Source organism: Ovis canadensis, chromosome 1 (genome assembly GCF_042477335.2).
Source record: "Ovis canadensis isolate MfBH-ARS-UI-01 breed Bighorn chromosome 1, ARS-UI_OviCan_v2, whole genome shotgun sequence".
In the NCBI taxonomy this organism is placed as follows: Eukaryota; Metazoa; Chordata; class Mammalia; order Artiodactyla; family Bovidae; genus Ovis; species Ovis canadensis.
Window position 1 is genome coordinate 11447466 of NC_091245.1, and position 25702 is coordinate 11473167.

Consider the following 25702-nt stretch of genomic DNA (forward strand, 5'->3'; position numbering starts at 1 on the left):
TGATTCTCACTGTTTTCTAGTGCTTGCTTACTTTTTGTCTCTAATCCAAAACTGAGCCGTTTCTTCTCATTTTCTGAATCATTAGAGAACTAAGGTTTTATTCTTGGGCCATAGGTTCATCAATCAGCACAGATTCAAAATATTGTCTTCCAAATTGCCCAGACTCTGACTTGGTAGTACTTCTTAGATTCTGCTAATTCACCTTCCCTGAACTCTTGCCTGAGCTCTAGGCACAAAGTATCCTGCTATTCCCTCCTTCATTGTCACTCTCCATCCCTCTGTCAACTTGCTATTTCTGTAACTTAAGACCTAGATCATTTTTCTAAAATCCCAGTCTATCTCATAGCTTTATTTTTGACCGTCCAGTGTTACTCCTGGCCTTTGAAGACTGACAGTCCCAATCCTTGGTCTACTTTGCACCCCTAACAACACTTACCAACATCTTCAGTCCTCTAAATATGCCTCTTGCCAGTCCCCAGCTCTGAATTAATGCGCTTGCCTGTTTCCTTTGCTTCTACTCTTAGACTGGTTGAAGTTGCTGAGGAAAAAAGTCATTTATTCAATAATGAACCATGTTACAAGTTCTTTTCTTTTTTTTTTTTTTACAAGTTCTTGATAGCAAGTCTCAGCCAGGCCTTTGATGCTGCAATTTTTTTTTTTTTCCATTTTTCCTATTCTCCGTAGCATCTGTTCCAATCCTTTATACTCTTCTCAAGTCCCCAACCCTAACCATGACACCTTCATTGCCAACAACTTACATTGCCAGCAATAGAGCAACCTTCTGTTTCCTCCAGAAAACAAAATTGTGAAGACATGAATTTTCTCAGCTTCCTCTCCTCTGCTTTCAAATTTAGCTAAATCTTGTGTTTTCTTACCCTGTTCCTCGAATCTTGAACGCTAACCTCTCCCACTTATGCTTCCCCACTCCAGCCTGTGCTTTTGGTTTGAATCCTTTCTGCCTTCTCCAGAGCCTCACTTCATTAATTATCCATTATTTTTCAAAATTTCAGTTTTCTCCATTCCATTGCCTCCTTCTCCTCATCCTCTAAAGTTTCTTAACTTTTCCTCGGGCTTCGCTAAAACTTCCTTTCTCTCTCAGTCTATCTGCCTTTTTTTTTCTTTCCTCCCTTTAATGACCAAACTTACAGGGAAAAAAAGACTTGACTTTCTTTCTGTGCCTTCTCACATAACGTTTCAGTTCTCTGTTGCCTGACTTTGACTTCTTTGACTCCAGCCAGGTTGTTCTCTCAATGACTTGCTCATTTTGAATCCAATGACAGCTTGTCAAATTCCCACGCTGACCTCTCTGCAGCACTTAGGGATGGTTGCCTTCTTTGGACTTAGAAATATGATTTTTCAGGTTCACTACCCGCCTCTATAATTAGGCTTTCTTTGACTCTTCTTCTTCCTCTCTCCATTAAACTCTAATGCTTCCTGGCATTTCATATCTCTCTTCTGAATTTCAACTCTCTTTTAGTCTCACCTACTTTTCTGGCTTCCCTGATAAATCAGTATTTTCAGCCCCAGATTTTCTGTGCAGCTCCTGATCTGTGCTTCTCATTGTCTATCAGTTTACTTAGATGCTCTCTAGGCATTGTGTCAGTCAAAAGAGGCTAGGCTGTGCTTGGTGACAGAAGACGCCAAAGTCTCAGTGGCTTACAAAGATGTATATCTTGCTCACATTACACATTCACTGCAGCCCTCCTGCAGCTGTGACCTTGCTGTGCTCCCTTTGAAACCTAGGATGATGGAGAAGCATCTGTCTGGAACTTGGCCAGTCATTGTAGCAGAGGAGAAAAAAGATATACGACAAGCCATATGCTGGCTCTTAAAGCTTCTGCCTAGAAGTGGCGCACTTCGGGCCACATTTTATCAGTCAAAGGAAGTTACATGGCCACTTGTGAGTTAATTGGGTAGGGATGTATAATCTACCCCCACCCCCCGGCCCCCCTCCCCCCGCCAGAGGGTCTCTAGAGTATTTGGCCCCAGTGATCCAATCTACCACAGGCGTTTCAAGCAAAACACATGTAAACCTTTTCCTGATTGTTTTAGGATAATCCAAAACAATAGGATTCTCCTCATCCGAAAGCTCTTCGTCCCCTGATTCTCTGTTCTTCTGTTGCTTGGTATCACTGTGTTAGTTAGCCAAGCTAGACAATTCTTAAGCGTTGTCTTTAAATTCTTCTCCTCTGTTTCCCTCCCCCCTTCCTGTGTTCAGTTGGTCAAACTGTCGCCTGGCCTGTGTTCTGTCCTGAAATCTCTCGTCTCAACTCTTCCTCTTGTGTGCTCCATCTGCCCGAGGCAGAACTCTTTAGGGTTGCAGAAGGCTCGTAGAGGTCTCCTTGTCTCCATTCCTCTTTCACAGATGCATCCTCCACCTGCTGTCAGGGCTAGGTTTTTAAAATACAGATCTTATCCTGCCACTCCACTGCTCAAAAGTCCTCACGTTTTCCCCATTGCCTATGCTTGAGGGTGCAAAGTGCTTTCTTATGGTGTTCAGTGTCTTCCCGAGGTAGCCAAAGCATAATATTTCAGTTTGCTTTTTCAACATGTACTCATACACCTTCTATTACTGATGTGACTATTTCCATTTCCTATGCACATTGTATATTTTTATCCCTGGAATGACCACATCCATCCCACCTGTTTCCCCCCTCATTTTTATAATAAGATATAATGTAGACACGGTAAAATTCACCATTTTTATTGTACTGTTGTACAAATTTTGACAAATCCATATAGTTGTGTATCTACACCTTAATATGTAAAATGATTCCATCACACGCGCTTGTCTTGTGCCCATTTGTAGTTAACCTTTTTCCTCACCTATAGCTGCTGACAACCGCTGATATATATTCTGTCCCTAGAGTTTTGTCTTTGTCAGGATGTCATATGAAAAGAAGTCATAGCCGTTGGTCTGGCTTCTTTTACTTAGCATAGTGCATTTGAGATTCAACCAAGTTTTTACGTGTATTAATAGCTTGTTCCTTTTTTGTTGGTGGGTAGTATTTTGCGATACAGATGAACCACAGTTTGTTTACCGATTCCTGACTTTAAAGATATTGGAATGTCTTCATTTCCATTTCATCCCCCCTCCATTCAATCTCTATGTATCCTATAAGGCAGGGGTCCCCAACCCATGGACCACAGACCAGTACCAGTCCGAGGCCTGTTAGAAACTGGGCTGTATAGCAGATGAGCAGTGGGCAAGCAAGTGAAGCTCCATCGGCCACTCCCCATCACTCCCCATTGCTCACATAACTGCATGAACCAGCTTCCTCCTCCCCCCAGTCTGTGGAAAAATTGTCTTCCTCGAAACTACTCCCTGGGCTCCAAAAAGGCTGGGGACCACTGCCATAAAGCATGGCTCAACGGTTTCCTCCTACCAACTTTTCCCCCTGCCTTCCATAAGGCCCTTACTACATTGTGTTGCTGTCCACTGCATATGACTTTGACGAAGAGGAGGAGGGCAGGGTTATTAGTTCTCTCTGTGCCTCTGTCTCCATCCCCAGCACCTGCTGCAGAGCCTTGCACATGGTGCTCAAGCAATAATTATTGAAATGAACATGACTGGACCCTTTTCCCCCAGAGCAGCACCTCTTTAGGTTCTCATCTGTTGATTCCAAGAGATTTTTAAAAAGAGGATTCTATGGTCAAATAAGTTCAGGAAGTGCTGTTTACTCCTCCCTCTTAAGGGTTATGCATTACTAGATAAAGATTCTGAGAAGTCATGCAATAGAAAGGCCTTTTAACTTTGGTTTAAACCAATGTCCCTCAGATTTCTTTGACCATAAAACACCTAAACACATCCTGCAGAACTAACATTCCTAAAGCATACAGTTTGGGGAAGGATACTAGAATGATTACAACTCAGTTACATTTTCTCTTGTCTAGATAGGTACCCAAGGTCACATATGAATTTGATGGAATGAGACTTTTCTATACTCATGTATTTTTTTATATGAATAGCATATGATATTCAACTGAAGTTAACAATAGTTAAAACGGAGTCAAATAAATTCCCATCAAATTTGTGCCACTATGCTAAATATACTTCCTATATGGAATCTTTCTGTGCAGCTGAAGTGGATGGAAATTGACCAAATAGCAAGATTGTTCTATATTTCTGCTTTTCTGGAAGTTTGATTTTAGAGTTTGATTATAGAAGAACTTGAGAATTTTAAAAATGTAAGCAATCATCTCCTAATTTTGTGGATGGTTAGATTGAGGCCCAAAGATACTATGCTTTGTTCAATGTATGTAGTTGCAAGGAAGGGCCTAGAACTGAAACTTTGGTTTTCCTGATTCTCGTTTTAGTACACTCCTCCTGATAATGCATGCACCAGTGAATTTTTTTATTGATCCTGTACAAGTATTAGTTTTGTTGAACCTGGTGAACCAGTTCGAAGATTCCTTCATCTTAACTTTTACTGGAAGTTGAGTTTTTTTTTTTTAAACTCCAAATAAAGAATAAAACTGATTTTTTCCCCTCAGGAAACTTGTCCATCTTAAATGTCTTTTTTTCCCCTCTGTGAACATACCAGCGTGTCATCTATAAAACTGATGACAATAATGCAGCCCAAAGCCACAGGTAGAATAATTCATTGTCTGCATTCCCTTAGTGAAACCGTGGAGTATATTTGTGTGTGAAAATATTTAAGGATGAAATAGTTGGGCCAAGGGAAATTTACAGAAAATTCAACATCTTGAATTAAACCGATTTTCGAGAGTTCACTTAAGAGCAGTTTACTTACTTGTTACTAATGGCCTGAACCCAGTTTAGCTCTTTGATGACTAATTATACCCTCTTTTTTTGGTAGGTAGGGAAAAGTGGCAATGTACCAGCAGGCACTACTGTGGATAGCACCATCACACATCCATCCGAGTTTGACTTTTACCTCTGTAGTCATGCGGGAATTCAGGTAATTTGGAAGCTGGGAGGTGTTTGAAAATTCAGAAACTAGCTTAAGTAGACTTGTTATTAAACACTGTACATCACTTTGTTAATATTTGTGTCCTAAAACTGTGATCTTTTGGTCTAAGTGTCTCCTCGTAGGTGTGCTAGGCAGGACTATTTCTGAATTTAGGTAGGTTTCCATTCTCCTCTCAGGTAGTAAACCCATGTCAGACCTTGATCATACGATTCTTTCTCCAGGGAACCAGCCGCCCTTCACATTACCAGGTCTTGTGGGATGACAACTGCTTCACGGCAGATGAGCTCCAGTTGTTGACTTACCAGCTATGCCACACCTATGTGCGGTGCACACGCTCAGTCTCCATTCCAGCCCCTGCCTATTATGCCCGGCTCGTAGCCTTCAGGGCAAGGTATCATCTGGTGGATAAGGATCATGACAGGCAAGTTTCTCAGGCAAATAAAATCTTTCTGTTTGTGTTGGCAGCATGTTTCTTTTTAAAAATGAGCTACCATTGAAAACTTTTAGGAAGAACTAAACTTCCTTCTAGGGTTTACATTTCATGGAGCAAATAAAGTTACATGTTCCGACTTTTGGTCCAAAAAGCTGATATTGTGACTTTTGGTCCAAAAAAAGTGCCCAGGCTTGTTCACACTTGTATGGTATGTCTGTCCCCCTTAAAAAGGAATCCCATTTGGAACTGCCTGTGGTTTTCCCTTAGAGCCAAATGCATTTCAGTTCTGCTCAAGTACTAAGCAGCCTCACAAGACGTCCAGCCCAGTGCCCTGGCTCCAGTCAGAGCAATTACAGGCCTGTGGATTCGGTTCATGCAAGGGGGAGGTCCTGACCAGGTCACTTTACTTTTAGTACAGTCTTGGAGAATGCATCAGAAGGAACCTGGGTTTGTGTTGAGAAGAGGTGGGGTACCAGACCATTCTCAGCCCCTAAATAAAGATCTCAAAGAATCAGACATATTGACCTGTTACTGAGCTTCTATTGAGTAGCTAAACAAGTTCTCTCCATTAATTTTTCTTTTCAAATGACCATCTGTGAAGTGTAGCAGTTTCTGGGCTCTTCCCCAAGTCTGAATTCAGCTGGTAAATAGTAGACATTCCACTGCGAGTCTATTTCTGTACGGGTTGAAAGTACACTATTATGGAAAATGCCCAGCTGTGGCTTTGTACCTTTCATTCTGTAATATACGTATTCATTCAACATATTTATTAGGTATTCACTGTGTACCCAGGACTGTGCTAGGTACTATAAACAGTAAGTTGAGGAAGACATGTCTCCTGGGATTTTATGTTTCAGTATGGTAGACAATACAGGCAAACATAAAACGGACGATTAGCTCAAAGCAGTAGAGATGAAAGTGCAGTTGAACATCAGAGGAAAGTCTGTTAGAGATTTCATAGCTGGATAGGTAAGATTTGGCTCTATAAAGAAGAGAAAAGAATTTTCCAGGCAGAGGGAATAACGGACACAAAGAAGACAAGTGACGTGTTTGGACAGTAGCAAGTTTTCTTTGACTGGAGCATTTGAATAGAGAATAGCAGGCATGAAGCTGGAAAAGTATGTTAGAGCAAGATTATCTTTGTTAAAAGTAAAAGGCTACTCATGGGATAGTTCAGTTCAGTTCAGTCGCTCAGTCATGTCCGACTCTTTGCGACCCCATGAATCACAGCACGCCAGGCCTCCCTGTCCATCACCATCTCCCAGAGTCCACTCAGACTCACGTCCATCGAGTCCGTGATGCTGTCCAGCCATCTCATCCTCGGTCGTCCCCTTCTTCTCCTGCCCTCAATCCCTCCCAGCATCAGAGTCTTTTCCAATGAGTCAACTCTTCGCATGAGGTGGCCAAAGTACTGGAGCTTCAGCTTTAGCATCATTCCTTCCAAAGAAATCCCAAGGTTGATCTCCTTCAGAATGGACTGGTTGGATCTCCTTGCAGTCCAAGGGACCCTCGAGAGTCTTCTCCAACACCACAGTTCAAAAGCATCAATTCTTCGGCGCTCAGCCTTCTTCACAGTCCAACTCTCACATCCATACATGACCACAGGAAAAATCATAGCCTTGACTAGACGGACCTTAGTCGGCAAAGTAATGTCTCTGCTTTTGAATATACTATCTAGGTTGGTCATAACTTTTCTTCCAAGGAGTAAGCGTCTTTTAATTTCATGGTTGCAGTCACCATCTACAGTGATTCTGGAGCCCCAAAAAATAAAGTCTGACACTGTTTCCACTGTTACCCCATCTATTTCCCGTGAAGTGATGGGACCAGATGCCATGATCTTCGTTTTCTGAATGTTGAGCTTTAAGCCAACTTTTTCACTCTCCTCTTTCACTTTCATCAAGAGGCTTTTTAGCTCCTCTTCACTTTCTGCCATAAGAGTGGTGTCATCTGCATATCTGAGGTTATTGATATTTCTCCCGGCAATCTTGATTCCAGCTAGTGTTTCTTCCAGCCCAGCATTTCTCATGATGTCCTCTGCATAGAAGTTAAATAAGTAGGGTGACAATATACAGCCTTGACATACTCCTTTTCCTATTTGGAACCAATCTGTTGTTCCATGTCCAGTTCTAACTGCTGCTTCCTGACCTGCATACAGATTTCTCAAGAGGCAGGTTAGGTGGTCTGGTATTCCCATCTCTTTCAGAATTTTCCACAGTTGATTGTGATCCACACAGTCAAAGGCTTTGGCATAGTCCATAAAGCAGAAGTAGATGTTTTTCTGGAACTCTCTTGCTTTTTCCATGATCCAGCGGATGTTGGCAATTTGATCTCTGGTTCCTCTGCCTTTTCTAAAACCAGCTTGAACATCAGGGAGTTCACGGTTCACGTATTGCTGAAGCCTGTGTTGGAGAATTTTGAGCATTACTTTACTAGCATGTGAGATGAGTGCAGTTGTGCGGTAGTTTGAGCATTCTTTTGCATTGCCTTTCTTTGGAATTGGAATGAAAACTGACCTTTTCCAGTCCAGTGGCCACTGCTGGGTTTTTGCTGGCATATTGAGTGCAGCACTTTCACAGCATCATCTTTCAGAATTTGAAACAGCTCCACTGGAATTCCATCACCTCCACTAGCTTTCTTCGTAGTGATGCTTTCTAAGGCCCACTCGACTTCACATTCCAAGATGTCTGGCTCTAGATTAGTGATCACATCATCATGATTATCTGGGTCGTGAAGATCTTTTTTGTACAGTTCTTCCGTGTATTCTTGCCACGTCTCCTTAATATCTTCTGCTTCTGTTAGGTCCATACCATTCTGACCTTTATCGAGCCCATCTTTGCATGAAATGTTCCCTTGATATCTCTAATTTTCTTGAAGAGATCTCTAGTCTTTCCCATTCTGTTGTTTTCCTCTATTTCTTTGCACTGATCGCTGAAGAAGTCTTTCTTATCTCTTCTTGCTATTCTTTGGAACTCTGCATTCAGATGCTTATATCCTTCCTTTTCTCCTTTGCTTTTCGCCTCTCTTCTTTTCATAGGTATTTGTAAGGCCTCCCCAGACAGCCATTTTGCTTTTTTGCATTTCTTTTCCATGGGGGTGGTCTTGATCCCTGTCTTCTGTACAATGTCACGAACCTCATTCCATAGTTCATCAGGCACTCTATCTATCAGATCTAGGCCCTTAAATCTATTTCTCACTTCCACTGTATAATCATAAAGGATAAAATAGATATTATTCAACAGTCAGTTGGATGTGCATGACAGAGAAGAGGATGAAGTAAAAGATGACCAAGATTTTGAGCCTAGATGATAGGGGGTAATAATAATTTAAGTAGAGAACTCAGGAGAGATGATAATTTCCCATTTACTAAGCCCTTTGTATCACATGGTGCCCTTAAGAGGTATGTTCAGAAGTTATTGTTATTCTAAAAGATCAAGTTCAGAGGGGTTGTTACTTGTCCAGGGTCCTATAGCTAGTAAGGGGAAGACAAGAGAGGCTGGTGGCATAGTAACAATTGCTGAGTATCTATTATGTTCCAGCACTGTGCTCAGCACATTCACTGATTCATCAAATGGTTACTGAGACACTGTTATATACCAGGCACTAAGGATTTAGTGGTAAGACAGACAAATTTACTAGTTTCTTGGAGATTCTATCCTGGTGGAGGAATAAATAATTATCCAAATAATGATCTTTCAAGTGAAATAAAAGTAGAGGATTTCATGAAAGTATAGTTCATGTGGCTCTGACCTGAACTTCAGAATCAGGGAAGATTTCTTTGGGGGAAATGACATTTAACTGAAAACTAAGGAACACGTGGGCATTAACCAGACATAAAAGACAGGGAAGTCCTTGCTTAGGCACTGATAAAGATCTGGGTCTTTGCAGACACTATTCTATTTAATTATTGCAACAGTCTAAATAAGTTGTATTTTTCAATTGAGCAAACTGATGTTTAGAGAGACATTACAGATTATCTAAGGAGTCACTGTTTGAGCTCAGGATCTCAAATCCAGTACTATTCATGCTATTTGAAACCTGAAGTTTGAAGTGGTCTTTTGTTACACTGTTTTTTTCTTTCCTTTTTTTTTTTTTTTTTGCTTTCTTTTCTTTACAGTGCGGAAGGCAGTCATGTGTCAGGACAGAGCAATGGCCGAGATCCTCAGGCCTTGGCTAAAGCTGTGCAAATCCACCATGATACCCAGCACACCATGTATTTTGCCTGAGAGTCTCAGAAAAAGAACTCAACCAGTGTGTTATCCCACGCAGCCTCAAAATGTTTCAAATGCCTACTGCTTCTAGAGAGAGCCAAGTTGACTTCAGGTGGTCTTCTACCAGCAACTCGGAATAGTTGCACTGAATCTATACTTCACAGCACTGTCTGATGCATCAACAAAATTGAGCCATTTTTAAAAAGTAATAGATACTCATAGATTATCTTTTCTGATGCACTGGACTGAATTTTTACCTCATCATGCAAAGGCTGATCAGCCTGAACTTTCTAAAGGACTTTATGAGAAAGGTTTCTATGGACTATTTTGCTAGCTGTGGTGTTCACCGCATCCCTCTAGTCTTCCCAGAGACGATTTTTTTCCTTTTTTCTGTATTCATTGAGTGGGGCGTGTGCATAAATGGGAGAGAAAAACCAAACAATCTACTTTAGTTCAGTGTAACTATTTAATTGTGTGGGTCCATAGGCTTTTTAATGGAGATTTCTGACTTCGCCACTGTAAATGCCTTGAACGAGCATTAATTTTTTTGTAAGTTTTACAGAATTTTATGAGTTTTTACTACTTTTCTCTGTTGATCTCTACAGACTGGTGCTGGTGCAAGTACAGGCTGCCAGGCAATTGCACTATATTCGGCTGCAGATTCAGACAGGCAGTTCTCTTATTTGGTTGACTTTTGTGAATGTGTAACACAGACAAACGTGATGCATGCCGTGATGACAGATAACACTGCCATGGCAAAAATACTCATGTTTCCCCCTCTTTGGAAAAAAAAAATATTAGCTTTTAGTATTTTTCAGAGTTCTCAAAAGTGCCCATTTTATGCTGCTGTGTGATTTGTTAGATCTAAATGATTTTTAAACTTTTCTCATAGAAAGTTATCTTTGGCAATAAGCATTTTTTTAAGGTCCCTCCTCTTCCTCCCCCTGACAATGTACTTTTTTAGATGAGATTTCGGTATGATTTTTATCAGCTGTTTCTTATAGATCATAATCTGGCAATTTCTGAAGCTGATCAGAAAAGACATATATTTCCATGCCTTTTTAAAGAATTATTTTTAATCTGTTTTATAGTCACAGTTGGTGTCCTATCACTTTGTTTTAAAATAAGCTAGAACCAGGATGCTTCCTTATTGGATAGGCTTTGCCAGTCCTTAGGGTACCTTGAGCGATGCTGCATCTTGCAAAAATGTACCAGCATTTAAAACTTTTTTTCCCTGGGAATCAAGGTCACTCACAATTACTTGTAGCGCAAATGTTTTGCTTCTCTTTCAACCTGAAATACACTTGGTGGGGTTTCCTTCCTTTTATTAAACTAAAGCTGCATAGTAAAGGTCGATTTTTCTTAATAGATTCTGGATTCTGTTCACAGGGAGACAGGATTCCTTTCTTGTTCAAACAAAGGGAGTTGATCTAAAGCAAGCATCAGTTACAATGTGGGGGAAAATGTATTTTGTATTTAGTGTAGATAATACTTTGTGAATGGACAACAGTTACATAGAGTCTTGATAGTTCCAGGCAGTGTTTCCCAGCCCACCTTTTACTGACTTGTAATTCTCTGTCCTGGAACCTTGGGAGTGAGAGCTGGAAGGAGGGATAAAAGGCCCAGAGCCCCTCCATATGGTTGAGGAAGGTGCCGGGGGAGGAGACACATACAATGTGGTAAAACAATTTTGCCACCTCTGTCTAGAAACTGCTGGTGGGGGAAACACTGGATCTAACAGTGAAGGATGTTGCTTGAACTCATTAGCTGATCCAAATCTCTTAAACTAGCCTTCTCAAAACCCCAGCAATATAAAGCACTGTTTTCCTTCAGTCTTTTAAACAAGCTTGTAAATACATTAAAGTTTACATTTCCATGTGCTGTTGATCAGCAATGCCACCAGTGTTTGCTGAGACTGGTCTCCGAGAGTTTTATAATGTATATCGAATCCTAAAAGCTCATTAAGATACGAGTGCAGACATCCTTGTTCTCTGCATAGAGGGGGATGAAAGCAAGCTCTGTAATTGAGGCACAACATGGGCAGGAGTGAAGAAGATGGCAGATGTTAGTTTCTTAAGATTTTCCTTTTTTGCAAATACCTCACTTGGGCACTACAAATCAGCACACGTTGGTGAGGCGCTCGCTGGCTGCTGCTTTTTATTCACACTTGTTCAGGGAGAGCACAGAAAATATCCTTCAGCTTGGCTACCCTTGACCCAAGAGGAGGAAAAACAAAAGTTTTCTTAGGAGATGGAGGACTTGCTGGTGTCCAGGATGTGAAAAACTCTTGGTAGCTGGCTGGCTGATGGGCACCACATTTGGACTTGAGTGCCTCGGACTTGCTTGTTAATAACGCACAGAAGAAGCGTCCCTTCTCACCACCTCCTGGCATGTATGAAGCAGGGAGCGAGGCAGAGTGCCAGGAAACCCTGACTCGCCTGCCTGCTGTTGGGCTATATGCTCGACCTTGAACTATAGTTCGTAAGACCTCAGTCAGTCCTAGTACACTGGGGCAAATCAGTGTAGTGGTGGAGGAAAAGCCGGGAGGCCTATTTTTATAGGAAAACAGTACCTTGAAGGGTGCAATGCTATGGTTTTAGACAAAAGGAAGGACAGAGAATTGAGACTGTTGGGGAGAAAAACTTGCTGAGGGGTGAGTCTTTAAGAGGTAATCACTGCAGAATCAGAGCCGCAGCAATACTCTTGCATGCAGGTCTGAAAACATAGTTTTAATTTGGCGTGACAGTTGGAACACAGTGCACCCCGGGACTGACTGAATCATTATGCATGTGTCAATCAATGGGAAGTGTGCATTCTCTAGGAGTAGGTTTAGACTGTTGGGTTGTTTTTTTTTTTAATGCCGCCTGTTTAGGCACTGTCATGTGGTGTGAAAGATTTAAATGTAGCAATGCTAAAGAGTAACAATTTGGGGAGAAGGCACAGGGACCTTCAAAGAGTGGTGAAGATCCAAATGTTGAACCCATGATGTTTTGTTGTGGTGGTTAGCTGCCAAGTGAACTCACTGGCTGAACACAGCCAGCACTCTGGCAGGCAGAACATATTCACGCGTACTATAATTTCTATTTGCTGCTTCCAAAGGTGACGATTTACAAGCAGACATATTCTATACAGTCTGTGTTTTAGGATCGGGTGCCCAGTCTATATCAGAGCTTACCTAACTGGTTCAGCTACCTGTATGAAAAGGTAATCCACTGTTTAACCGGGCCCACCCTCTCCACCCTGCCCTAGCGACCCTTTGTGGATGTGCTGTAAGATTTTCTTGCTCAATAGCAAGGTGGTAGCTCTGCTTTCATTTTAAGAAAGTGGAGGCTGAGGGCATTGTATCAATACTGCTTCAACTCCAAGGACTTTTTCCTTGCAAAATTAAAGGGAAGATCTTGTTATTGATTAACCATTCTCTTATCCCTTGCTATTGACATATTCATGCTCTTTCTATGTCTAGTGACTGAAAAAAATGTTTGCATTTGTTCATTTGACTAATGGTGTCATTTTTGTTTCGATATTGTTAGACTTGTAATGTTTTAAAATGTATTTTTATTAAATTTGGACTGGATGTATGTCTCTAGCAATACGAGGTACTTTTTAAACTATTAAGGGAGGGGTGATATCCCCATGTTGAGATAAGATGATGGTTGTTTAAATTTGCAAATTTTTTTTTTGGCCTGCAGGGATATTTTGTGTTCATGTGTCCAAAAATGAATAAATTGGCATTGTTTTGCCAAATATTGTTTTGTTTTGTTTTTGTCAACTGCCTAAAAAATATAGATTATACTATCATGGCAATACACATGGTTACTTTTTAAAAAGAAGTTTGAGAAGGAAGAACAATGGGAAACTTCATGTTTGTGACTCCTGGGTCTCCCTATTTTTAGAAATTGGCATTTGGGAAATTTAGAAGAGTTTCTCGGAACATTTCACGTGTGAAAACGGACAAGCTTCATCCGGGTTCTGGGTATAGCTCTTAACAGGAAGATCTATTTCAGTGATTTTCTGAGAAAAATCTGCAGGCTCCAGAGGGCAGTATGGCCACATACTTTATAAGACTGACTTCTTGAGAGGAGGAGCTGCCCGAATTCACCCATCCTGGGGCCATCCAATCTCCTGTCTTTTAATTTTTAACAGCAAAGCTCTTTTGTTAAGTTATGGCAAGGATAATGCAGAGATTTATACAATGTGGCACTTATACTCAGGTAATTTATAGTTTACCAAAGGACCAAGTCCTGCTAATAGCCAACTTTACTACAGGTAGTTATTTTTTCCCATCAGTACAGTATCCTCTTCTCCATATTTGTTATCAATCATTTATCATGAGCCCAGAATATGCCAAGCTCTGCCTAGGTTGCAACACAGAAAAGTAAAAACTTAATTCTTCAAAGAATTCATTTTAATACAGCATAATGTGGGGAGGAGGAGGCAGCAAGATTAACATTATCTGAGTGCCCAGTGTATGCAGTCACTTTATATTGACATCCCCAAAACAATCCTTTGAGGTCGATAGTGGTAGCCTCATTTTAAAGATGAGGAGTCAAAGCTAGAATCTGAATCCAGGCCTCTCTAACTTCATTATACCTGCTACTGAGCATGAAGCTATAGGAACTTGAAAAGGGCAACAACTTTTTGTCATGGGACGTCAGGAAAGACTCTACAGAGTCATGAATTTTGGGTTAGTTCATGAAGCATGAGACTTTGCCAGGTGAATAAGAAGGGAACCAGGGGATTCTAGACATTCAAGTTCCTTACAGTAGGTTATAGTAGCTATAATTTTTATCTACCCCAATTCTTTCACTTATTACTTCTTTAGGTAATAGAATCCCTCTTTCCTATGGGAACCCCATTATTTTGTGTGTTTCAAGTGAGTCCAAATGGCCTTCCTCCTGCTTCATCCCCTACCATTTGTGTTACAGTCACGTACATCCATGCGGGATGTGTTACAATAGCTACAATGGATCGTGTGCCCACTGTTGGGGGCGGGGGTGCGGTGTGGCCAGCAAGCAGGGGAGTCACAACATCGTTACAAGGCATGTGCCTCTTCGGTCTCTTGGCTCAAAGCCGTTGTCTTTATTCTCCAGAAGCTATTGGCATGTCTTTAAGGAGAAGAAAAAAATCAGGTGGGGAAACCAGCAACTATATTACAAGTTGACTGGAGAAGGAGAGAAATTATTTTAGTTTAACAAACATTTCTAAAGCTCCTATTTTGTGCCGGGGAATACAAGGATGAAAGACAAAGTTCTGGTCATTGAAAAGTTCACTTGGGAGCCGTATATGTCACGAGGTAGCTTTGAGGGTTAAGTACTATGAGAAATATTTACGTGGAACCATGGGACCCCTTCAGTCGCTAACCCAGTTTGGCGAGATTAAGGAAGGCTTCTTAGATGACATGACTGAGCTGTCTTACAAATAATGCGTGCATGCTCAGTCATATCTGATTCTTTGCAACCTTGTGGACTGTAGCTTGCCAAACTCCCCTGTCTGTGGGATTTTCCAGGCTTGAATACTGAAGTGAGCTGCCATTTCCTCCTCTGGGGGATCTTCCTGACTGAGGGATCGAACCTGCGTCTCTTGGGTCTCCTGTGTTGCAGCTGGATTCTTTACCACTGAGTCTTATGAAGAATAAATGAGTTTTACAAGGTGGAAGTAGGAATTCTTGTCATGGGCAAAGACACAGAGGCGAAAACAAAGATCATTACTTGTTTGGATGAATTACAAGTAATTTCAATACTCTTAGATTGTAAGGGGTGTGTAGGGAGAAGTGATGTGTTAGAACTGGATCACAGAGGCACCAGTTCCTGGCAGGACAGGACTTGAATGGCATTCTAAGGAGTTTAGAGTTTGTCCACAGGTACAAGGGAATAGAACAGTCTGATTTGCGTTACTTATGCTGTCGGTAGTGTAGTGGGTAGTTTGAAGCTGAAGTTCTGTTGAAGGGAAGTTAGAGTTTTATTGTGGTAACTCAGCTAAAGATGATAAGGCATGAACTTGAACAGTGATGGTGCAGTTGGAGAGAAGGACTGAACACAAGAGTTATTCAGAAGGTACAAGAAGCAGGGGGCTTCCCTGGTGGTCCAGTGGTTAAGAATCTGACTTCCAGTGCAGGGGTTGCAGGTTCAGTCCCTGGCTGGGGAACTAAGGTCCGTCATGCCCTGGAGCAATTAAGCCTGGGAGCCTCAACTAGAGGAGAAGTCCCTTTGCTGCAACTAAGACCCAGGACGGCCAGAAAAGAAAGGAAGTAGAAGCAGCAGAACTTTGGGAAAGCGGATTTGGAGAGTATGGAGGAGGAAGTAGACTCGTCAGAAAGGCTCCCAGTTTTCTGGCTTGGGTAGCTGGGTAGATAATAGGGCCACTGAGAGAGTAAGCACAGAAGTAAATTTGTGAGAAGGAGACAGACATGAGTATATCTATCTATATATCTATGTGTGTGTGCGTGCATGCTCAGTTGCTCAGTCATCTTTGACTCTGCAACCCTATGGACTATAGCCCACCAGGCTCCTGTGTCCATGGAATTATTTCGGCAAAAATACCAGAGTGGGTTGCTATTTCTTCCTGCAGGGAATCTTTCTGACCCAGGGATTGAACCTGAGTCTCCTGCGTCTCCTTCGGCAAGAGAATCCTTTACTACTGAACCACCTGGAATGCCTTATCTATCTCTATGCACATCCGTACTCTACTGGTTCTGTTTCTCTAGGGAACACTGATTCGGATAGGCTGCTCTTGAACCTGCAGGATCCTATGTTCCTTGCACCACCCCTCCTCTTGCGCCACCTATGTCCCCTGCCTGCCTTTTGCCTGTGGAAAACTTTAGTCAAAGAATAAGTTTAATCAGAGAAATGAGAACATACAGAAACAAAGGAAAACAGTCAGAGGAGACCAAATAATAACAATGTACTCATTAAGCGTAGCCAAAAGCCTTTAGTGGCTATAGATAATATTCTGAGCCATACCCTGTGAGCTGTCTTAAAGATACCGAAACCCTCACCAGGTGGAGAAGTTAACTGCATGATGGCCAGACTGTACCCACGACATGAGCTGCCACAATTCCCAGAATTGTCCTCAAAGAAATGGAAACACGCCAACCCTGGAACTGAAGATTAACTGTACCTCAAACAATCAAGATGACACTGGTCAGACCACTGATGTCCAATCTGAAGATGACTGTCAGAGCTTACTGTGCTGTCTCTGCATGTAGGCCCCTCTTTCTGTCTATAAAAACTCTTGCCCCATTGTTTGCCAGTGCGAGCGGTGGTGGGAGACAGCCTCTGGATAGATGGCCAACATCCCTCCCTGCCCCAGTTGCCAGCATCCAAAATAAAGGAAACTTTCCTTTTCCCCCCTAAAACCTGTGTGGCTCAGATGGTAAATAATCTTCTTGCCAATGCAGGAGATGAGGGTTCAATCCCTGGGTCAGGAAGATCCCCTGGAGAAGGGAATGATAGTCCACTCCAGTATTCTTGGTTGGAGAATTCCATGGACAGAGGAGCCTGATGGGCTACAGTCCATGGGGTCACAAAGAGTTAGACATGACTGAGCAACTAACGCTTTCCTTTTCACCAATCTGGCCTGTTTATTGGATTTTGAGTGGCAAGCAGCCAGACCCCAAGCCTTTTGGTAACACTGTTAGTATCTTTTCTTTATTTTTGATTTTCTACACATTGACTTTAATAGGCCTAGGCATCTTTGTACTTATCCTGCTTAGAGCTTTGTCTTATTCACCTTTGCGAAACCAGCATGCAGTGTCTGGCATATAGTAAATGCTCAACAAATGTTAGCTAATTATTATTTGAGGAAATTCCTCAACACAAAAGTCAGAAGACAAAAAGTAAAGGCAACTCAAAGAAAATAGAGCATGCAAAGGGAGCACAAGAAAGCTCCCCCCAATCCAAATTGTATTTTATATTCTCAGAAAGATAAAAGAAGATACCATATTCATTCAACAAGAAGAGACTGTAACAGTAGGAACAACTTGAGGGAAAATAATAAAATAGCAAAAATTGTAAATTCATTCATGAAACAAATGAAATCCATAGCCTCCCGCAAATATTTAAGAAAGTCATGCTTGAACTCCCCTCCATTCTAACCTTTGCTCACTAGTGATCCTCTCTTCTAATTCTGCACTCCAATCTCTGTGATCTCTTTCCTTGCCCCTGCTCCTGGCCCCTGAACTTGATTGGCATTTGGACTTGGTTTGTCTTGGTTTTAATCCTGTTTTTTCCAGCTTCCTTCACTTGGCTGCCCTTAGAGTCTCAGTGTCCCATGTGACATTAACTACTCTCCCACAACCCATATGCATGGGGGGAGAGGTGTTGGAGGGTAGGCAATTCAGACTTTAGCAGTAGTGAAAAGTTGAAAAAATTATTGTTAAAAGGATACCAAACACAGGGACTTCCCAGGTGGTCCAGTGGTAGAGAGTCCACCTGCCAATGCAAGGGACAGTTTCCATCCCTGGTCTAGGAAGATTCTGTATGTCACAGAGCAACTGAGCCCATGCACCACAATTACTGAGCCTAAATGCCCAGAGCCTGTGCTCTTCAAGAACAGAAGCCAGCTCACCGCAAAGAAGAGTAGCCTCCACTTGCCACAGCTAGAGAAATCCCACACACCGCAATGAAGACCCAGCATCAGTTCGGTTCAGTTCAGTCGCTCAGTCGTGTCCGACTCTTTGCGACCCCATGAATCGCAGCATACCAGGCCTCCCTGTCCATCACCAACTCCCGGAGTTCACTCAGACTCACGTCTATCAAGTTAGTGATGCCATCCAGCCATCTCATCCTCTGTCTTCCCCTTCTCCTCCTGCTCCCAACCCCTCCCAGCATCAGAGTCTTTTCCAATGAGTCAACTCTTCGCATGAGGTGGCCAAAGTACTGGAATTTCAGCTTTAGCATCATTCCCTCCAAAGAAATCCCAGGGCTGATCTCCTTCTGAATGGACTGGTTTGATCTCCTTGCAGTCCCAGCATAGCCAAAAACAGTTTTTGTAAAAAAAGATACCAAACACAACGGCAATTTATTTTATATATCACCTTTCAATGAGCACTCATATACATACAGGATTCTGCATTATGTTATTTCATTAACTATTACATAATGAACAGTTACCCTTTTTCAAGACTGAAGTCATGTCATTTTGTGGGTTAGGCAACCATTTATTGAATACCTATTGCCAGCTTGGCATTGTGCTAAGCACTGAGGCTACAAAGATCAGTAAAGTATGGTTTTTCTTCATGCTTTTGAGACTTTTACACATTTAAAGGGAGGAGGAGGAAGAAGGTTATATCAATAAAGGAGAGCAGCTAAGTGTTACCACATGCACCACCGGAAGTGCAAGCAGGGACACGTGGGAGGGAACATCAGGAAGTTGTCACGAACACAGGAAGCCTTGAGCTGAGTTTTTACATACAAGTAGATTTCACCAGTCAGATGGAGTAGATGTTGAGGTTTTAGGCGGTTAATAAATCATTCCCCTTCCCCTACAACAGTTCAGAACCAACTGAAAAATAGCCATAGAGATCAGATGGTGGGGCAAACAGCCAGATGTCACCTTTATTGCTGATAAGACTTAGATAAGAGGACTTGCTTAGAAGTGAGGGCAAAAGAGAGTATAACATTCCCCTAATAGCTCAGATGCTAAAGAATCTGCCTGCAATGCAGGAAACCTGGCTTCAGTCCCTGAGTTGGGAAGATTCCCTGGAGAAGAGAATGGCAACCCACTCCAGTACTTTTGCCTGGAGAATTTCATGAACAAACCATGAGGTCCTAAAAAGTGGGGCAAGACAGAAGTATTAACACACTTACTTAACATATTTGCCTTCCTAGTCACAGTGAGCACAGGAAAAGCTTGGTTTTCCACAAAGTGAAGAGTCTACTTTTCCAAATTTACTGATTAAGCAATTTAAAATAAAATGGAAAAATAATTAAATCCCATTTAAATAGCATCAAGAATAAAAGTGTTTAGGAACAAATTTGAAAAAAATGTGCAAGATCTGTGCATTGAAAACTATAGAAATTAAACACCTACGTAAATGAAGAGATGCACTATGATCATGGATCAGAAGACTCAATAATAGGTGGCAAGTGGGAGGGAAGTTCAAGAGGGAGGGGACATACATGTACTTATGGCTAATTCATGTTGATATATGGCAGAAATTAAAGCAATTATCCTCCAATTAAAAATAAATTTAAACTTTAAAAAAAGCCAAAAAAAGAAGACTCAATAGTGTTACCCAAATTGACCTATAGATGAATTCCAATAAAAACTTCAGCAGACATTTTTCATCAAAATTTATTGCTAATTCTAAAATTTATACAGAAATTCAAAGGACCTAGAATAGACAAAAACAACTTTGAAAAGAAAAACATACTTGGAACTTATCTGTGGAGGATGCAGTCTAAGATGGCCCCATGTCCCCACCTCCTGGTGTAAAGGGTCCTCCTAAGTGTGGACAGGGCCTATGACTTGGTTCTAACCAGTCTGGCAAAAATGATGGGATGGGATTTTTGTGATTACATTATGTCTGATTCTGTTTGCTAGCAGACTCACTAGAAAGTCCTTCTCTCCCCTCCCCTCCCTTCTAACTGTGTGGGATGCCAAGGTGGCAAGGAACTGGGAGCGGCCTCTAGGCACTGAGGGCAGTTGTCTGCTGCCAGCCAAGAAAAACAGAAGCTCTTGGTTATACAGTTGCAGTGAACCAAATGACAAGCATAGGAGCTGGAAAATGGACTTTTTTTCCTAGTCAAGCCTCCAGATGTGAACCCAGCATGGCCTGTACTTTCAGATACTAGGTACATGATCTAACAAGCCATGCTTGGATCCTTAACCCACAGCAACTGTGAGATAATAAATGTATATTGCTTTAAGCCTCCAAATTTGTGGTAATTTGTTATGCAGCAGCGTAAAAATATGCTACCTCATTTCGAGATTTATTATAAAGCTACAATAATCAAGACAGTGTGTTGTTGGCATAAAGATATACATATATGAAACAGAATAAAGAGTCAAGAAATAGACCCATATATAAATGGCTAGTTCATTTTCAACACAAGTGCCAGGGCACATTAATGGGAGGAATCTTTTCAACAACTGGATAGACTTGTGCAAAAAAAAAAAGAACCTGACTTTTACCTCTCACCATATATAAAAAGTAGCTCAAAATGGATGCTAGAACTAAATATGAAAGCTAAAGCTATAAAACTTTTAGAAGAAAACATGGAAGAAAATCTTAGTGATCTTGAGTTTGTAAATATTTTTGAAACACAAAAGTCAACTACAAAGCAAAAATATCAATAAACTGGATTTCATGAAAATGAAAAATTTGACTCTTCATAACATACTGCAATGAAAAAGAAGAGGCAAGCCACAACCTGAAAGAAAATATTTGCAAAATGTATATTGGATAAAAGGCTTTATCTAGAATAAATGAGTTCCTACAACTTAAGACAAGTAATCATATTGAAATGATTGACAAGGACATCCTTGTCTGTCCAGGAGTTTAGACTCCACACTTCCATTGCAGAGGCTGCAGGTTCCATCCCTGCTTGGGGAACTAAGATCTCACATGGAGGTACTGCAGTCAAAAAACGTTAAAAAAAGATTGGTAGATTTGAACAGACATTTCACCTAAGAAAATAAACAAATGGCAAATAAACACTTGAAAAGATACTTAATATAATTTGTCATTGTATATGCCAAGTCACTGTTTGCGACCCTATGGACTGTAGCCCGTCAGGCTTCTCTGTCCATGAGGATTCTCTAGGCAAGAATACTGCAGTGGATAGCCTTTCCTTTCTCCAGGGTATTTTCCCAACCAAGAGATGGAACCCAGGTCTCTGCATTGCAGGCAGATTCTTTACCATCTGAGCCACCAGGGATACCTGAAATTCTCATACACTTCTGAGAATGTAAAATGAGGTAGTCACTTTGGAAAACAGTTTGGCTACTTTTAAAAAGTTCTTTAAGTTCTTTTATATGTGTGTGTGTGTGTGTGTGTGTGTTAATTAATTATTTATTTCTTACTTTAAAATATTGTATTGGTTTTGCCATACTAAGTTCTTTTAAAGTTGCACACCTACCCTAAATCCTGGCCACTTGACTCCTGGGTGTTTACACAAACAACTGTCCCTAAGACTTGTAGACAAATATTCATGTTTTATTTGTAATGGCCTCAAATTGAAAACAACCCAAATGCCCATAAACATGTGAATGAATAAACAAATAGTCCTATAGCCACATAATGGAGAACTATTCAGCATTGAAAAGTAATTGACTCATACACACAAGGTGTTTCCCTGTTGGCTTAGACGGTAAAGAATCTGCCCTCAGTGTGAGAAACCTGGGTTTGATCCCTGGGTCAGGAAGATCCCCTGGAGAAGGGAATGGCAACCCACTCCAGTATTCTTGCCTGGAGAATTCTACGGACAGAGGAGACTGGCTATGGTCCACGACGGCATCGCAAAGTGTTAGACACCACTGAGTGACTAACACACACACACACACACACACACACACACACACACACACAGAGCAACTTGGGTGAATCTCAAAATAATAATATTGAGAGAAAGAAGCAGCCAAAAGAAGAATCTATTCTGGTTATATAAAATACTAGAAAATTAAAACTGATCTATTATGAAAGCAGACCAGTGGTTGTAGAGTGGAAGGCAAGAAGAGACAAGAGGTAGGATTACCTGGGGTGGTAGGAAAGTTTTGAAGGTGATGGATATGTTTGTTTTCTTAATTGTGGTGATGGGGTCATACACGTATCAGTTCAGTTCAGTTGCTCAGTTGTGTCTGACTCTTTGCAACCCCATGAATCTCAGCACGCCAGGCCTTCCTGTCCATCACCAACTCCCGGAGTTCACTCAGACTCACGTCCATCGAGTCAGTGATGCCATCCAGCCATCTCATCCTCTGTCATCCCCTTTTCCTCCTGCCCCCAATCCCACCCAGCATCAGAGTCCTTTCCAATGAGTCAACTCTTTGCATGAGGTGGCCAAAGTACTGGAGTTTCAGCTTCAGCATCATTCCCTCCAAAGAAATCCCAGGGTTGATCTCCTTCAGAATGGACTGGTTGGATCTCCTTGCAGTCCAAGGGACTCTCAAGAGTCTTCTCCAACACCACAGTTCAAAAGCATCAATTCTTTGGCGCTCAGCTTTCTTCACAATCCAACTCTCACATTCATACATGACCACAGGAAAAACCATAGCCTTGACTAGACAGACCTTTGTTGGCAAAGTAATGTCTCTGCTTTTCAATATGCTATCTAGGTTGGTCATAACTTTTCTTCCAAGGAGTAAGTGTCTTTTAATTTCATGGCTGCAGTCACCATCTGCAGTGATTTTGGAGCCCCCAAAAATAAAGTCTGACACTGTTTCCACTGTTTCCCCGTCTGTTTCCCATGAAGTGATGGGACCAGATGCCATGATCTTCGTTTTCTGAATGTTGAGCTTTAAGCCAACTTTTTCACTCTCCTCTTTCACTTTCATCAAGAGGCTTTTTAGCTCCTCTTCACTGTCTGCCATAAGAGTGGTGTCATCTGCATATCTGAGGTTATTGATATTTCTCCCGGCAATCTTGATTCCAGCTTGTGCTTCTTCCAGCCCAGCATTTCTCATGATGTCCTCTGCATAGAAGTTAAATAAGCAGGGTGACAATATACAGCCTTGACGTACTCCTTTTCCTATTTGGAACCAGTCTGTTGTTCCATGTCCAGTTCTAACTGTTGCTTCCTGACCTGCATACTTTATGTCAAAACTCATCATATTTCCCATTTATTGAATGCCAATTAAGCATCAGTACAATGGAAAGGGAGCAGTTGCAAGCTTTCTGCAGCCCAGAGACTGAAATTAGGGGTGATGCGCAGCACCAGGTTGCGCATGCTCAGTTCTTTCTTCATGCTCACCAATCAGATCCCAGCTCGACCTGGCTCACTGAGGCCAGTGGTCCTCAGAGGCCGCCATGATGAGATGGAGTCACTCAAGAAGCGCGTGGCAGGGCTGCCTGAGGCCTTCCAGAACTCGGTGGCTTTCTATCCTGAGCGTACAGAAGCACCAGGGAAGGACTCTAAGCAGGTAAGAGGCTTAAACTGGCGTTCATTTTGAAACAGTATTTTGAAAGTGTATGGAAAATATGCTCAAGGCGGTAGGGAGTGAGCCGTCGAAAGGCTGTGGTAATTTTTTTCTCTCTCATTGGCTCCTTGTTCAACCGTGCATTCTTGGAGGGATAGGACTATCGTACTTATCACCAAAGTACTCTTGCCCAGTGGCTGGTGGTCAGAAAATTTTTGTTGAAGGGGTTGAGTAATCTCAGGTCACACAAGCTTGTACCTAAGTAAGAGCAGGATTCGTATTTAGCGCTTTTGACTCCAAACCCTGAGCTCTTCTCTTCCAAGCAAAATGAAAATGTAAAAAGTACTGAACGTTCATTTTGGGATTCAGCAGTCTAATCAGTACAATGACTTTGCCAGCCTTGAAATGTCTGCCATCAGTAATAAGGGGTTTCCGAAGGTGAGTGGAGAGATTTGAGTTTTTAAATATTAGGCAAGATTGATTTAATAAATATTATGCACTTACTCTTCTCCAGGCAGCTCATTTGGCTCTGGATGTATCAGTGAGGAGGATGGACATTGTCTTTGCCCTCACATAAAACAGACAAGGCTGTGTATTGTCATCCTGTTTATTTAACTTATATGCAGAGTACATCATGAGAAACTTTGGGCTGAAAGAAGCACAAGCTGGAATCCAGACTGCCAGGAGAAATATCAATAACTTCAGATATGCAGATGACACCACCCTTATGGCAGAAAGTGAAGAGGAACTAAAAAGCCTCCTGATGAAAGAGGAGAGTGAAAAAGTTGGCTTAAAGCTCAACATTCAGAAAACTAAGATCATGGCATCTGGTCCCATCACTTCATGGGAAATAGATGGGGAAAACAGTGTCAGACTTTATTTTGGGGGACTTCAAAATCGCTGCAGATGGTGATTACAGCCATGAAATTAAAAGACTCTTACTCCTTGGAAGAAAAGTTATGACCAACCTAGACAGCATATTGAAAAGCAGAGACATTACTTTGCCAACAAAGGTCCATCTAGTCAAGACTATGGCTTTTCCAGTGGTCACGTCTGGATGTGAGAGTTGGACTGTGAAGAAAGCTGAGCGCCGAAGAATTGATGCTTTTGAACTGTGGTGTGAGAGAAGACTCTTGAGAGTGCCTTGGACTGCAAGGAGACCCAACCAGTCCATTCTAAAGGAGACCGTTCCTGGGTGTTCTTTGGAAGGAATGATGCTAAAGCTGAAACTCCAGTACCTTGGCCACTTCATGCAAAGAGTTGACTCATTGGAAAAGACTCTGACGCTGGGAGGGATTGGGGGCAGGAGGAGAAGGGGACCGACAGAGGATGAGGTGGCTAGATAGCATCACTGACTCGATGGACGTGAGTTTGTGTGAACTCCGGGAGTTGATGATGGACAAGGAGGCCTGGCATGCTACAATTCCTGGGGTCACAGAGTTGACATGACTGAGTGACTGAAGGGAACTGAAAACAGACAAAATAATTAATAGGGAAGTGTGGTAAGTGATCTAAGATCTCTTTTTATTTTCCCTTTGAAATTTGAAATTTTACTGTGATCTGCTCTTGTGTGAGTTTTTCACGCCACCCCCCCCTTTTCCCAGTGTGTTGAGCACAGAATGGTTCCCCATTGGGGACCTCAGCCTATTAGGTCTGAGAAAGCTTTTTTGTATGAGATCTTTGATAATTTCTTCTTTTCCATTTTTTTCCCTTTCTCTCTCCTGAATTGGAACTTCTGTTGTTCAACTGTGGAACCTAATAGGTGGCACCTCTAATTTTATTTCATTTTCTCGTCTGTTTTCCACCTCTGCTTTCTGTTTTACTTTCCTGGGATAATTTTCTCAACTTTGTTTTTCATGTATGAATTTACAGTGTTAGCTATTTTAATATTTTACTTTATTTTAAATCGTTCTTTTTGTTACAGTCTCTTGTTTAGTGAGTGAAGTATCTTCTGTCTTTCTGAGAATGTAAAATGGTTTGGGGGAAGTTTTCTTGTGTTGCATTTGCATGTTCTCTATTTCCTTTCAGCTGTGTTTGCAGTTTGTTTTGTT

General features: G+C 41.6%; 1 protein-coding gene across 2 annotated transcripts in view; it reads left to right on the plus strand.

Annotated features, from left to right (window-relative positions):
• AGO4 (argonaute RISC component 4) overlaps positions 1-13319 on the plus strand; it is a 38504-nt gene extending 25185 nt beyond the window's left edge. For both annotated transcript variants that reach the window (XM_069545904.1, XM_069545992.1), the window contains 3 exons: positions 4821-4922; positions 5156-5355; positions 9482-13319. In XM_069545904.1, the coding sequence (XP_069402005.1) occupies positions 4821-4922; positions 5156-5355; positions 9482-9590 (411 nt within the window). In that variant the 3' untranslated portion in view covers positions 9591-13319. The remainder of the gene's footprint in view (positions 1-4820; positions 4923-5155; positions 5356-9481) is intronic.
• Positions 13320-25702: the final 12383 nt, after the last annotated feature.